This window comes from Perkinsus marinus (assembly GCF_000006405.1).
Source record: "Perkinsus marinus ATCC 50983 genomic scaffold scf_1104296958752, whole genome shotgun sequence".
In the NCBI taxonomy this organism is placed as follows: domain Eukaryota; phylum Perkinsozoa; order Perkinsida; family Perkinsidae; genus Perkinsus; species Perkinsus marinus.
The window spans coordinates 69,413-85,215 of record NW_003206638.1 but is presented as its reverse complement, the minus strand read 5'-3'; the positions used below and the strand labels follow the sequence as shown (position 1 = coordinate 85,215).

General features: G+C 46.4%; 2 protein-coding genes across 2 annotated transcripts; both read right to left on the bottom strand.

The window, feature by feature from the left end:
- Positions 1 to 1,832: 1,832 nt before the first annotated feature.
- Pmar_PMAR024888 (hypothetical protein) lies at positions 1,833 to 4,294 on the bottom strand. The gene has a single exon (XM_002773563.1). The coding sequence runs from the start codon at positions 4,243 to 4,245 to the stop codon at positions 2,575 to 2,577; it is 1,671 nt and encodes a 556-aa protein (XP_002773609.1). The 5' UTR covers positions 4,246 to 4,294; the 3' UTR covers positions 1,833 to 2,574.
- Positions 4,295 to 14,745: 10,451 nt separating this feature from the next.
- On the bottom strand, positions 14,746 to 15,699 carry Pmar_PMAR024887 (hypothetical protein). The gene is made up of 5 exons (XM_002773562.1): positions 15,587 to 15,699; positions 15,497 to 15,534; positions 15,306 to 15,433; positions 15,078 to 15,221; positions 14,746 to 15,030 (listed from the first exon to the last, which is right to left on the bottom strand). Exons 1-5 carry the CDS (start codon positions 15,673 to 15,675, stop codon positions 14,947 to 14,949), a joined length of 483 nt encoding a protein of 160 aa, XP_002773608.1. The 5' UTR covers positions 15,676 to 15,699; the 3' UTR covers positions 14,746 to 14,946.
- Between the last annotated feature and the right edge of the window lie 104 nt (positions 15,700 to 15,803).

Sequence of the window (15,803 nt, the reverse complement as noted above, 5' to 3'; positions counted from 1 at the left end):
AGGATCAAAAATCTCGCTAACTTGATATTTCTATGTGCGACAAAGCAGAGCGCACGCCCAGGATATACAATGCGTTGCCTCGTCTTGGCAGCGCGGTGTTTCCTCATTAGGGTTATGCAGTTTGCAGGAAGTCGATTATAACTTATTAGCTATACTTTCTGATATAGCTAAAGTCGTTGATACAGTTGTTGTTATCGTGGTTTACCGTTGATTCGGGCATCACTGTTAATCTTAGCGGAAACCGTTCTCCCAAACCCATTCTACTTGAGTTCTTATCGAAGTTGGCTTTGTACAAGCACAAACAGCGGCAAGATATTTCGCGCGCCCAATTTAATATGTTATTGAACTGTGACATCACTATCATTGCTCGGATATGAGTTCTAATCTTTACATCTATCCTTCGGTGTCAGATTCTAGAAACGGCTGGATCCGTCTCTGGATTTTCTATAAGTATGAGTCTCTGAAATGGTCTATAGTCTGGACAGAGTCTGGTGGACTGATTGTGTGATCTGATACTCCGTTGAATAACCTCATTCTAACTCTAGTTCTACTGTCACTATCGTGATCGATCGAGTAGTAGCAAGACAGAAAGGCTGACAGGCAGTCAGCTGCGCGGCCGCCGGCGGCGGCTGGGAAGGCGGCAGCCAGAAGCACATGCCAGAAGGCGTCACAAGACTCATTGATCTTGTGTTTGACGAATTTCAACTTGTGTTTTCGAGTTCATAACTTTCATTTACGAATTTGAACTTTCATTTTTGAGTGGTCTACGAAAAGAACTTTCATTTCGAATTTGAACTTTCATTCGGTGAAAAACTCCTTTCATCCGACTAAAATCAAATTTCATTTTTCTAATTTGTTCTTTCATTTGCTGAATTTGAGATTGAAAAGGTGTAGTAATTCTGTCTGTGTTGCGTTACCCCTGTCCAATTCTTCTACACCTCTGCACAGTCCATAAGGATAGCTCTACGAAGCCACTCCGATAAGTGCCACTGCCCATCAGTGAATGTTTCTCGTGTAGAATGTCAAAGTTGCCCGTAATACTTACCTAATGCCTACTTTAGAGTTCAACTTCTGGATATTGTTGAGTCATCAATACGTACAATCGTATTAAACCATGGGACACAATTGAAACGATGCAAAAAGAGAGGATACTCGAAGATGGGGACTCATTTGAACTGTTATCTCATCTGATTCAATCGCGACGTGCAAGAGTTATCATGTTTTCGGTATTCAGCATTGATTATAACTCGCGCTGTCTTCGGAGTGAATGATATATCTCACTAGAGTGCTATCACGCTTTGATCCGGTACTAAGTGACTCACTCAAAGTGAGACACGAGGTGTGACACCTTTGATTATCAGAGTCTGATAGATAAGATATTTAGTAAGTGCACAGCCTGTGCACTTAACAGTTGTTGTGCAGCGCACTTAGTAGGGTGGTTGAGCGCGCCAGGGTCAAACCCATGGGTGCCTTGTGCAGCACAGGGCACAAACATGTTCTGGAGCATAAGATATAAGGCGCAATAGTATTGCGGCAATACCGTAATCGAACGAGAAATGTCTGCTCGATTGTATATTGCTCGTACGAATGATGCAAAATGACAAGTTTGCTAATTGTGCTAAGGGAGACGCAGTTTGAGCGAATGAGCAAAACGCTAGTATATATTCCCGTAGGGCGTAGGTTACAAGAGAGCAAAAAGCCGAAACATAGAAGTAGCGCAGCGTTGTCACATACCGGCAACTGCCAAGTTGTATATTTCATGCAGGAACATCCCACAAGAGCAAACCTTGAAAAATGCCAGACTTTATAATTACAACGCAAAACATATCAAACAGCAAATGGGCACAACTTGCCAGAATAACGAAAACGTGCGGGCGAAGCACACTTGGGCAAAAGTGCCAGCGTGTACAACACTCCGGGGGAATATACAATTCAGCAAAAAAAGGATCAAAGCAGAGCGGCTTGCTAGAAAAATACTTTTAAATTTGCTACTTTCAACATTTGGTTGCCAACACCTATACCAGAAATTGCCAAAAACAATACCGGAGAAGCGATTGCCGGATTGTATCACGCCGAATGAAACATAACCATTACACAGACCACTGAAAACCACCACCAATGAAACATAACCATTACACAGACCACTGAAAACCACCATCAATGAAACATAACCATTACACAGACCACTGAAAACCACCATCAATAAAACATAACCATTACACAGACCACTGAAAACCACCATCAATAAAACATAACCATTACACAGACCACTGAGAACCACCAACAATAAAACATAACCATTACACAGACCACTGAAAACCACCATCACACCGGTACGACATTCCATGACATAGAGATTATGCCGAACCATATTATGGTCACCAAAATCGCTACTGAAATTTAGTAGCGATTTAGTGACTAAATATTAAGCGATACGCCTTCACTGAGGCAAAGGAAAGTAGAAGAGAATGAAATATGAATATTTACACTGTGATAGGGAGGGACTGCACGGCCCGATATCAACCTTGGGTTTGATCCCGGTAAGGTTGGACAATATACAGTATCAGAATGTACTTAAAAGGTTACGGGACCGGCGTGCCAGATCTCCCAACGATGGTTCCAAGATTTACCCCAGAATAAGACCTTCACCCAGGCGTTGAAGTTGACACCAGAGACAAACTCCCATTTATTAGCCAAGTGATCCACGGAGTGGCCCTTGATATCAATGGACACACCAGCACCAGCAAAGTACAAAGAGACGCTGGTTCCGATGCTGCCATAAGCAGTAATCTCGTTCTTGGGTTTAGCAGTAACGCCTAATTTAGCTGTGATAGCCCAATTGATAATGCTACCAACGACTGGCACATTAACGTTGAAACTAACCTTCAGCTCGATCGAGCCAGAGAACGTGCGCTTGTCGGGCTGCAACAGGTTTTCGCCTGATGCCTTACCAGTGATGCACACGTTTATAGAGAGACTGAAGCCATCGCCGAGTTGGAAGACGACGGCACAGCCACCAGCCTCGAAGGAGAGGTCGAGAACTGCAGAACCATGGGTGTCCTTGAGGCTTACACCCAACTTCAAATGAGCAGTTATATCCGGATTGCTAACATCAACGAAAGTCATACCAGCTGCGATCGTAATTGAAGGGTCTGTGGTGGCATCGATTTCGACGAAGAGGCAGTACTTGCCAGGAATCTGTTTGCCTTCCTTGCCCTTGCAGCTGCTGGGGAATTCGAACTTATGGAGCTGAACGAGATTCCTCTTGGTATTGACCCGGAAAAAAGAATCAGCAGCAGAGCCCTTCTCAATAGTGAAGTATTGGATCTCCTTGAAACCGGTGGTACCCACTCTAAGACTGCTATGCTTCGGCATCCAGTCGTAGTCGTTACCATCCTCAAAGAAAGCACGAGCTTTCTCAGGGATATAGTCGACGTTGAGGTAACCGGCATCAACGAATGGCGCATGCACATCACCAGTCGAGAGCACACGTGAGGAGTCGACATTGTAAGTCGATAACATCTCGTTGGTGGCCTCATGAACACCAGCCTTCCCACCGAGATCTTTCCATTGATGAATGGTAGTCTCTTGGAAGACTTTGCCGTTCTTATATGTGTTGATGGCTAATAGTTTATAGGGCTTGTTAGCAGACTCGTCAGTATAGAGGACCCAGACGTTGGGCTGGAGACCAGTCTGATAAATGGCAGTGTAGTTGGTGCCATCCTTTGGGTCCACTCCTTCAGGGCCATGATGAGACCACTTGGTATACGAGCCACCGTCGAGTGATTCCATGCCCTCCTTGATCCACCCATTCTCCTCAAGGCTCTGGGTGTTCTGTGTCGCCGCAGTGAGCATGCGATGAGAAGGACGAGTCTCCTCGAGGACAGTACGGGCTGTATTCATGAATATTTGATCGACCTTGTGCATCTCAGGGGTTTCAACATACATCATATACTGATAGGGGTGGTTGGGGGAGGCCTCGACTCTAACCTGACCCTCCTCAGTGACGATAACATCTTGCCTCGTAGTTAGGCTACCATCTTCCATGCCGGGAAGCGTGAGGCCATAAGTCTCTCTAGCCATGGACTTGCCGCAAGGTGCGGGGTTACCGTCCGCGTCAAGGAGATCCTTGTTACAGTACTTGGTGGTGGTAGCCGTGAAACGGGCATTACTTGCCTTGAGGGCATCGACGCAGTAGTTTATCCCTATGAAGGGGATGAGGAAGAAGAACATAATGTGGATCATTTACAGGGAAAAGTTATATGGAACAGAGATTAAAGTTGAAGCTGAAGACAGTCTTGTGTAATTCCTAATCAGGGAGGACCAGTGGCCCTGGGCCACTTGTACTCAATCAGAGATTCAATGCGAATAGGGCTGTTGACTCCTCGCAGTATGCATATCAATGGAGACATTACGACTCACAGTCCATGAAGAGTATCGACATCGTGGTGTTGCTCATCTCACTGGCACAGCCAGCGATAAGTGGCATCTTCCCCTCATGTATAAAGCTCTGTGTGTCTGCGTGCAACGCACAAGAGGATTTAGCTAATGGAGATTGTCCATTGGGGAGACGACCTACTGTAATTACAGTTAAAAGGAAAAGAGTGGAACATTTCCAACTCCCTACGCTTAGCGTAGTACGCTATGTGAAAAAGTAGGAAGATTGTGCTCATACAGGAATATTTCAAGTGATGTGCCCTAGAGAAATATGGAGCCCAGCTGCAGGAGATACCTCAGATCTCGGCATTGTGGGGGTTATCTCTATGTATGCGTGAAAAGGCCTACCCAAGTTTAGAGGCAGAATCTTAAACGGTTTTAATTGGATTCGTGCCATCAAAGTACCATGGATCGCCACCAAACCGCCGACTCGCTGCTGATTCCTTCTTTTTATCTGCCCCTCTTCTGCACTGGATCCCAACAGCCGCGCATTACTGATGTTTGAGGTGTATTCACGTGAACTGCAATACTTCGATCATCGACTGGATCGATCCGGCCTCCATGCTCCCTCTGCCGTGATCCCCTCAATTCGACGGAGGCCATCACTCCTCACACTGTTGTATCCAAGGCTCACCCGAAGAACGATCATTTGCGAGGGTTCAGACTCCATATTCAGGCTAAGTCAGAGCTAAGAAGTAGTTCCCAGCGTTTCAAGGGTAGACTGCGACCGTGTTCCCACTTGCTATCTTGAGTGAAGGGGTGGCCCTGATAACAGTGCATGAGCTCGTCTATCCCTAGGGATGCATGATATGCTGATGTTTTGCATTGTTGTTCATCATTGCCAATGATTCATTGGCTCTTGTGTCTCTTCTTTATCTCAGTAAGGCGCAAATTCTCCTAGCTATTACCTACCTCCTTTACGCCTGTCTCTTCCTCCTCAATAGACAAACGCAGACGCAAGCTGCGTCGTCGACTGAGTCGCCGATAAGTATGTCTTGCATCCTGTCACTCTGCCTGATGGCTCCATCTGATGGCTCCATCAAGCTATTGCCCCTTCCGCCAGACCATAATTTGCCTACGTGTGATCCTCTAATAACTATATCCCATGGTGGCATCCACTACCACGCCTCTTCTGAAGCCCGGATTCTCAGACAACGTACTTCTATTCCTGTGAATTGCTCGAGTCTTACCTCACCGCACGAGCACCTGCACAATTCGTGTCACCCTCTCGACCATAACTCGGGTTAGCCGAAATACATTTCTCGAATTTATGTTTATATCTCCACAAATTCTCGAATTCTGTTCTCACTTACATCTACCGTTCATGGCCGTCCTGTTAACTCGTGCCAACTATTGTGATTCGTCACTTGCACTGGAGTTGGTCTATGGTTTGTCATTTCATGACAATTTTTACACCCGGGGTAACATTTTCGCTGAGGGTGTCTCCCAAAAAGGGACGTACACTGACCCAACACTATTTTACATACAGGCTCTCTCAAGGACGACCTAACATACCAACGCTTGCAACGAGAGTCTCCGAGCACTGATGATGCCACAGTGGCATTGCCACTTTGTGGCAGGCGGCTATTGATGGAGTCGATAGCCACTGTGGTTGAACCACACCATGGCTGGCTCCATCGACGGCGACAGTTATGCGACTGACTTTGATTCCACGAAGATTTCCCGTACGCCAGGTCTCCAAAACGAGGCTGAATGCGTCGGGTCTGAATGGTTGCCAATACTTCGATCGTCGTATGACTCTACCCAGTGGGTAGTACCCACCATTGACTCGATTACACAGATGTACAGCACTCTGTCGGATCCCTGGCCAGATGATCTTGATCTCCGCATATGGGGTGCTGACCACCAAAGTCCTTATCGGCAAATCGCGTCGTTTCCTCCGCACACCTCTACTCTTGTCGCACTTCGTAATCCGCCTACGGCCCATTTATATTTGTTTAGACACTTTGCTTAGGCCTGTGGGGTCAGATCGAGTGTCTGAAACTATCTTCGCGTATCACAAGCGTTGGTCTTTCTGTCAGGGCATACTTTCCCACTATCGTCGTTAGCTATATCGATGATTTTTCTGGAGGCGAAGATGTAAGGACTATCGACTCAGGCTGAGTCACTCAGCCCAGTCTTCCTTCCTCTTTTTGAACTCTATTCTAGGCTAGAAAGTTAATAATTCGAAATGTTCTCCACCTTCTCATTCCATGGTTCTTTTGTCATCGAAATATCTGCCTACAAACTCTGGCTCGAAACACTGTCTACAAATAATGTCTGCTTCTCCTTTTATTCCGCGAGAAAACTATGAAAAACTATTTGTGCTTCTCTTGTCGATATTCTCTGAGACAATTTCTCTCATCCGATGAGAGAAAGGGCCTGTTTCACAAGGATACTTAATTTAAGGCGCCTTAAATATAGGAGCAACTTAAGGAGTTACTTAAGGTATACTTAAGAAGTACTCAACTCATTTCACAACGTTTAGGAGCAACTTAAGGAGCTCCTTAACTTAAGGCGTACTTAAGTATCTACTTAACCATGGTTACAGGTATAGAATAGAATCACACGTTCAGTTTTGTGGTGTAAATGCTCCAGTGGTTAGGTTGTTCGTTTACCATACGTTCGGCGCAGGTACAAATCTGAGGTATGCTGTTTCTATGGTCGTTTACTGTTTCGCAACTACTTTCCTCGATCATGGGTAAGGTATCAATGGTAAGTTACCATTGGTAACGAGCTACAAGGGGATTTCCCACGAATTACAATGTTAGCTAGAATAAACGTCCTTTCACTCAACGGTCCGCTAAGTAGAAAATATACTCATGTGAACTCAACGGTGACGCAAATCACTGAAATATCACGAAGTCGCTGCAACTATCTGCGAACGTAGCTCTTGCGAAGAGCGTTCCCGACACCATCCAATGGAGCATCTGGGTCAATCAGAGTTATTCGAGATGACTGTGATTGACCCAGATCCTCATCTCCTGCTCACAAGCAGCAAACATTGCCTCCTCGACGTTTTGCAGTGGCTGATTCTTAAAGGTGACCATATTGTGAAGTTCGGTTCGGCTTTTGCTGCGTGAAGGAAATGAACTCTTGGTTGGATTTTTTTGCCTCTCTGGACAAGTGGGAGAGCACCGTGCTGCCATACGTAAGGTCTCCGGTTCGACCCCTGCGAGATGCAATATCTAAGCATCGTACTTCGAAGGGTCCCTGGTTCAACCCCTGTGGGCTGCAATATTCGAACACGGTACTTAAGTATCTATTTAGGTAGGGTCGGCTATACATTAGTAAAATTTAAGAAATACTTAAGTTGCTCCTTAAGTACGCATGTTGTGAAATGCTTCTCGTGAATACTTGAGTATATGCACAGAAACTTAAGGCGCCTTAAGTATTCCTAAACTTAAGGCGCCTTAACGTGCTTACTTAAGTAGTGAAATAGGATGTCCTAATTACTTAAGGTATACTTAAGGCGTTACTTAAGTTTAAGGCGCAATTTGCTCCTATGAAACAGGCCCAAAGTCAGTGACTGCCGATGGTACTCATAGCTATGATCACAAGTTCAGTTTTCTTTGGTCGTCTCTCATCGGTCTATTGTTGATCACAACCCCTTCTCAATATAAGTTACCAGATATCAGTAATACAATGAGCAAGGCTGGTGTCAGCACTCGTCAAGGTGGAAATGAGGATGGTCAGGAAGGATTATCTGCATCCCCACTGGTGGATACCCCTATTGCCTCATCACGTGTGACGCCAACACGGCATTCTACCGGGATCGAATCTTCGGTACAGACCACCATGGACGTGCAAAAATTGAGACTATGTGTGAAGCAACCATGGTCTGGCCCATCTAGCGAGGTTCCCTATCAATAATTCAAGGCCAAAGTGGAGAAGAGCTTGAAACTATTCAAGCTCGAAGGTCTTCCTGCCCGTCTATATCTCCTGAAAGGCTCGATGACCCTGTGGAGACGAAGGTGGAGGAAAGTTCATTGACGGCTTATCTATCGATCGAGTCTGGGAGAGGTTAGACGAAACCTATAATGCGGCCTGGCGCAAGATATCACCATGCCAAAATTGGCAATCCCTTCGGCGAAAGCTTGGGGAAACTCCCACGCAGTTTGCTCATCGCGTGGAGATCCAAGCACGTCTAATGAGAACTGCTGCTAATCGGTACATCGATGATGAAGTCATCGCGGCGAAGTTCCGTGAATCCCTCCGAGATGATCTACGTGAGAAGATCGAGGATAGAATTTTTTGGAGTCACTGAAGATGATGAAGATAGTGCTGGATTCCCCTCTACCCTTTGAGGAGCTTTGATTCACCTCGCTCAATTCCACTACATGTCAGAGTCTAGAGCGCTCGAAAAATCTCAAGATAGCAAGGAGTCTTTACCACTCTCGGCAGACATCTGAACTCCCGGAGTTGAACTCCGGGGTAAGCCTAAATCAGAGGATGAAGTACTCACAAATATTGATGATAATAGTAGTAATGACTATCCAACATCAATAACCTTCTATATTTAGTATCATTCGCACTAGGTAATAGCTATCATTGATAACTTTCAGATTGATAGCCAATCAATTTGAAAGTTCAACTATCACAAACTCGAACTTCCTATCGCCCTCAGATGAACATGAATGTGCTATGACGAATTTGAAAGTTCTAATTGCGAATATGATCTTCCCGTTCCGGATTCGTAGCTGTACCGGATTGTACATGTAGCACTGAAAGGAACGAGCAATACTGTATTGCCAATACAATAACTTTGTCACCCACGACGACCACCTGACAAATGGAACACTACAAATCCAAGCAAGCGCTCTCATCGTCAATGACGATTCGTCGTCATCAGCACGGGCAGCAGCAGGAGGGAGAGGGATGTCATCATCATCGTCTGAGTCCACCAAATCCACTGAGTCCCCATCCATCAACCTTCGCTTCATCCTAGATTGCTGTGCATTATCAAAGGCCGCCATCATCGCTTGCAGCCACTTCTGGTCCACCCGATTCGGCATCACAATGGGAGGAACAGCGGCACCGCTTGGCACTGAACCAACATGATCATTCGCCAGTTCAGGTCCGTCAGACGAAGAGGGGAGCGAACTCGAAGATGATGATGATGATGATGATGATGTGGACCACATCATGTGGTTATTCTCATTCGTTGTGTGGCACCATCGACTGTCGCAGAAAGGGGCTGCGGGACAGTGGAGGCTTTCTCGTATACAGCGCGGATGCCCACATCTCGGATCGGTTCCGCAATGGGACGGCAGAAAAGAGTATCTCACGACCAAGAGAGTCAGCGGGTCGAAAAGGAATAGCAGTCACGAGCCTGATGACGTAGCTGGTCATGACCTCGCTGATTATTAGCGATGAATAGGAGGGCCTCCACGGGCCCGGCCTCGTGTCATGAGGCCCTACTATCCATCGCTCTGAGACAGGTTCTCGTCTTGGGGCCAATTATGGATTTCTCGCTTCGGAATAGGGGATGTAGGGCACCGCCCACCGGGATAATACCAGGCAACTCGTCGTATTTGCAGTTCATGCTGATGATGGACCACGGCTCATCTAACACTTGAAGCTGACCTCATGTGAATAACATGTCAGGATAACACTCAACTTACAATCAATACCGTCCTCCAATCCCTCTCCTTCGAGAAGACTTCTTGACTCTACGGGGAGTAAATCTGACAAGCATCTTAGTAGGCAGTACCACCTGAAGCAGCCAAGACATACTGTAAGCATAACAGGGTCTTGTCGATTGGACTGACACACAGGGCATCCCGTTCCATTGGGGGGTTCTTTGCAATTTGCAATCGTGATTTTCTCCAACCCTGTCATTAGGATGCTAGGGATGACTTAGATAGGCTAGAGATGCAGGAGTTAACGATTCGAGCAGGATCAGTTTGCGTCTGGCTCTACCATCTACTATTTATTAATTACCCCTTACTGGTAATTGGGTTCTTGTGTTGAGCAATTCAATATTTGATACACAATTACTGGCACAACCACCAGTTCGATGAGGACAAGGTGCACCCGCCCTAGCAGGATCAGCTGCTCTGTGATGGTCGGCTTGTCCTGAGGACACTGGTGAAGGCGGGCCGGACATTACGAACTGACATAGGCCTCCGAATGAGAGCGTTCGCACAGAGTGATACGATAACAAGAACAATCTAGGACCAGAATAAACAGCAGCAAACGAGCCTATCAGAAGTGGGTGATCCGAGACTCATCGTGTATCGATCTCAACGTTGCAATCATAAGCAGGTTACGGTCAACTGCTTGCTATGGCGGGGGAGGACCTAGGAGTCAAATCTATCGATTGGGTGGGTAATAATATTTGTGAAATATATCCACCATAATATGGTGCCTCGTGAAGCTCGCCCAATATATTATTTTATGGTGAGGAATATATCGACATGCTCCTTCGTACTGTTCACTCGCTTAGTCGAGGTAGCTCGTGCACCTAACTAGTCATTGACTGTCATCCCCGGATGGTCCCAAAGTGGAAAGGAAGTCTTACAAGTGTGACACACAAGACGTTGAAGCAAAACTAGAAATTCGGTATGATCAGAATAATCGAATGAAAAGAATAAACTATCATAACGCTCAGTTAGCGTTCAAGAAAATACTCACTGCATATCCTGAGTAATCGGTGAGTGAGTCATGGTGAATGTTCCGCAATAGAGAGTCCGATCATGAGTTATCAAAAGGTCCATTGACACATGATGCCTTTAGCCGGTCCCATCTGGTACTCCATACAAACGGAATAGTCCTCGTTTACGCAGTTCTAAAGGAGACAAGCGACGTATCCGGAGAAATCCGACTACAACTTACATATCCGAGTTGGGGTGTACAGTCGAGAAGGCAACGTCCCAGAACGCACTTGATACCGACATGGGCACCCGCAGGAGCCCAGGGACAATCGGAGGCGTCGTTGCATAGCTCAGCGCAGATCGCATAGCAAGCAACAGGGTACTACATGTGAAGGTTGATGCGCACAATTACATGATCATCCTACATATTGCACGAATAGGTGCTGCCCGTTCGGACACTCACAGCCTCCGGTAAGACAGCCTCCGGAACAGGTGCAATTCGTGGGTCTGCCGTAGTATGGCCAATTTGTCTTCCCTAGTGGTCCATCAATATCTGACACAAGCCTACAGTAATCACTACAGGATCCCAGATAATCCCCTCACCAATATCGTAGCCCTTGCCGATGCTCTCGTCATAAGACCTGATCAAACAATTACTACAGAGTCAATCAGGGAAGTCGTAGCTCTTCTCACTGCTCAGCGACTCCCACAGGCAATTTGCTGATATCGTATCCGCGAACTCTAGACAGTCCCGATCAAAGCGATCTGCGGTACTGGAGGAGCACATATCAGATTGGGATGGAGGGGATGGCAACGAGAATATTGTTGGGGTTTGCTGCCTCCTGTCGCTCCAACACGACCAATTATATTGACCGTGATGGAATGTGTGCAATCTAGGGCTGAGGGTCCCGGATGTGCGCGTTCGAAGGTTTCCACGATTCATAGAATTCGTGAATCGCAATTCACACAGGTGCTACTTGTTTACAGAAAGGACAGAAAATGAAAAAGCTAAATTTGAACGAGCGGTGGCATTTGCCTCGCTCCACATCTACTGTGTACACGTGAAGTTCTACGTCAAGGCTTTGATCCTAGAGTGCGGTTGTGACTGCATTCCTGGGACCTGAGATCGGTTTGGAGAACATTGAATTCACGTGTTAATGCATGCTCATAGTATGCCTAACTTCAAACTTTGAAGTTCAAAGCAGTTCTACATGATACCTATCACTACTAGCCCAGTAGTACTGGGAGTCCGGCACCGTCTGAACGCAATCATAGTAACTAGGAAACGCTGCTGCGGTAGCAGTGCTGCCTCATCAATATTATATTCATACCTACGATTCCCGCGTCTGGCTGGCTAATATTCGGGCGCGCACGTTGTAAGCAGACAGCGTTGCGCACAGCGGGGACTAGGGTGGCACAAGTTATTCCCTCCCCTTTCCTTCGGAAAGATGAAGGAGATTTGGAAAATTATTTCAAGCAGGAAAAAGGGAAAAATACGGACAAATAGAGCAAAAATTTTCAAAGAAGAACATGGCTACAGAAAAGTCATAGAATGAAAGACATCTCGGCCAATGATGTTTGGAGTAGATGATTGTATACTACAATTTGTATTCATGGGTTGGTTAGAAGGGGAGCGGAGAAAATGGTTCACCAGAATGACTGAAGATTTTTGTGGCGAGCGAGGATTCGATGTGAACTTTCAACTGGAAGGCCCACGTTCCGGTTCGGGGATAAACGTGGTGTCGATAATCGCTCGCTTGTCGACAGGACAACGCAACGTAATATGAGGTCTATTATCGGGGAACTATACGCTCATTGGTGTACCGATCATGCTACAACCAATGCACTCGAGGTTAAGCGGTATCTCACCCTGTCTTGTCATGACGACTCATATGATGGATTTTGGGAGAAAGCTAAGAGTACATTCCCGCTGTCATCAGAAGCAGCTATCTGTGCGCAATTCTGTACTCTTCACTAGTAGCTCGGGCGAGAGCATTTTTAGTCGTGCACGAGATCAGCTTGGTATGCGTAGAACAGGACTGAAGCCAAATACTCTTGAATCACTGTTGATAATTCAAACCACCAATGCTTTCGAAAAGAGCTCTATGAGGAGGTGATCAGAATCTGATCATCAGATCACAGTGCTGGGCTCTGCATCTCTGCATCTACAGTTCAAAGACTTTGCATGATGAGCAGTCTCTCCGCAATTAATTTATCCATCGGGCGAGTTCGACTTGTGTTAGACCAGAACTAGTACCAAATCGATAAAATCGTATCTCAGAAATTCGGAGTCCTAGTGCCTCCGTCGAAACCTTTTCAATTTGAAGTTTCTCATCTCTGAGAGATGATCCCTCGTGCTGAGATTGTATCAGCCAAGAGAAAACTATCCTCAATAATGAATCAGCTTATTCGGAAATAGTTGATAACCAACTACGTGGCCAGAAAAGCGCTCTTTATGAGAATTTCTTGGAGAGGAATTCTCCGAGCGAGTCTCGGCGAGTCTCGCCGCTCGTCTCGAGAGAAATATAGGAGACCGTGCTCGCTCATCGCTCGCGCGCTCGGCGAGCGAGCGCCGAGCCGCACCGAGACTCGTCTCGCACGCACCGGCCGTTGGCCGCTACTGATGATCGGCTTGGAATTGACACCGGAGAAGCAAATGTGTAGCCCAAGGGAGGAAAGGCCAGGGATGCCCAAGATCGAATCGTAAAAGAGAGCGACTCCACCACCAGGAATGGTTGCGAGACTCATGACCGAGCAGTGGCACACCATAGGTCAATACGAGATATTGGGCGGATGATATTAGCTCCATCTGCTAGTTTGATAACTCCACTGTCGATAACCTGATCATCAGATGTTTTTCGGCACAAAGCTAGCGAATACGAGATGGCAGATGAAACAGGCACCGTGTGCGACACATGATGTGTCTATACGCATGTCATAGACGCGTGTCAAGGTTTTCCAGACGCAGTTTGCTGTTATCATACCCGCTGCTCAAGACAGTGAACAAAGCGATCAGAAGAGCGAAGGAGCACATAACAACTACCAAATGCAACTACCAATATCGATGATTCATTGACTACTCCATCCCGACGGGATGATCCAGTTTTCACACTCACGAACCCTAGGAAGTCCCGATCACCTCACGCCAGATGTCTGCAGACTCAAGAGCAAGTAACGCTCGACACACAACATCAGCAGTATGTGATATATCCTATGCCAGCGGTGAATCACGCAATCACACGGAATAACTTAGACGCATGTACAGAATGGAGATACTTATGGACCATAAGTTATGGTGGGAGTCTCTGCACTCGGTTTCAATATGGTTGGCTAGGTCCCTTGGCTGCTGTAGTTCCGACTTGGAGCTACCAAAATTGGCTGTGTGTGAATCGACTGAGTTCGTCATTATAAGCTTACTTTGGCGATTGATGGTGCGACCTTGCTTCAAGCAAGTTGCTTGTGTAAGGTCGATGGATAAACAGTTTGTGGCACGCGCTGCTTAGACGTAGCCCATGTGTCGACTCCGAAGGACACTGTCAGAGATCAAGGAAGTCACTCTTTCGAGAAATTGGACTCGGAAAATGAACCTTCTCGCTTAGCTGATGATAGACAATAGGCTAGTCATAGGCACGATGCATAAATCATCCGCATATTGTCAATCGATCATCACTGACAGCGGTTCACTGAATGACTAACACAAACCGTCTACTCGAACAACGATCGAATCGAATGAGCATTTGGTTCAAAACTCTCGAAATTGGATGATTAGATTAATCGGATGAAGAGATAAACTATTATGTCGCTCAATTAGCGTTCAAGAAAATACTCACTGCATATTAGCGTTCAAGAAAATACTCACTGCATATCCTGAGTAATCGAACAGTGAGTAATGGTGAATGATCCGCGGTAGTTCTCAAAGGATCCATAGACACATGGTGCCTGTTTCCTCACCCATGTGGTAGTTCATACAAACGGAATAGTCCTCCTGTGTGCAACGCTGAAGGAGACAAGCTACGTATCCGAGGAAATCCGACTACAACTTACATCGAAGAAGCCTGAACAGTCAAGGAGGCAGCGAAACAGAACACACTTGACATCGACACTGGCACTGTCAGGAGCCGGAGGACATTCCGAGGCTTGATCGCATGGCTTAGCGCAGATCGCGTAGCCAGTTTTACCGCTAGGGCTCTACATGGAAAGTTCGGTGCGCGCCATCATAATATGGTGGCGATTCAACATTTTTCACTTATGATGATCACATGATCAGCCTACGTGAAGCAGGAAATTGCTCTGCTCGTTCGGGCAATCACAGCTCCCAACAGCTTGTCCATCGCGCCAAGTGCAATTCGTGGGCCTGCCGTAGTATGGCAGATTAGAGTTCCCTGGTAGTCCATCCATATCTGACGTGATATATAGTAATCACTACAGGATCCCGGATAATCCCCTCAGTGAGGGGCCCTCACCAATATTGTAGCCCTTGCCGATGCTCTCGTCATAAGACCTAATCAAGCAATTACTTCAAAATCAATCAGGGGAGTCGTAGCTCTTCCTACTGCTCAGCAACTCCCACAGGCAATTTGCTGATGTCGTATCCGCTGCCCAAGACAGTGAACAGAGCGATCAGAAGAATGAAGGAACACATGATCGTATGCAAATACGCTATAGCAATGAATTATTGACTATCCGATCCCATTCAATGCTAAGCCGCCAACTCTAGGCAGTCTCTATCGACGATCTGTGGTACTGCACTCTCATTTCAGATTGGGATGG

Bases quoted from the DNA above. Each gene is read 5' to 3' on its own strand.
- Pmar_PMAR024888 (XM_002773563.1), bottom strand. From the start codon at position 4,245: ATGATCCACATTATGTTCTTCTTCCTCATCCCCTTCATAGGGATAAAC.
- Pmar_PMAR024887 (XM_002773562.1), bottom strand. From the start codon at position 15,675: ATGTGTTCCTTCATTCTTCTGATCGCTCTGTTCACTGTCTTGGGCAGC. The intron at 15,434-15,496 runs GTGAGGGCCCCT...ATATCACGTCAG, and splicing joins CGGCAAGGGCTACAATATTG to ATATGGATGGACTACCAGGG. The intron at 15,222-15,305 runs GTAGGCTGATCA...CTTTCCATGTAG, and splicing joins AGAGCAATTTCCTGCTTCAC to AGCCCTAGCGGTAAAACTGG.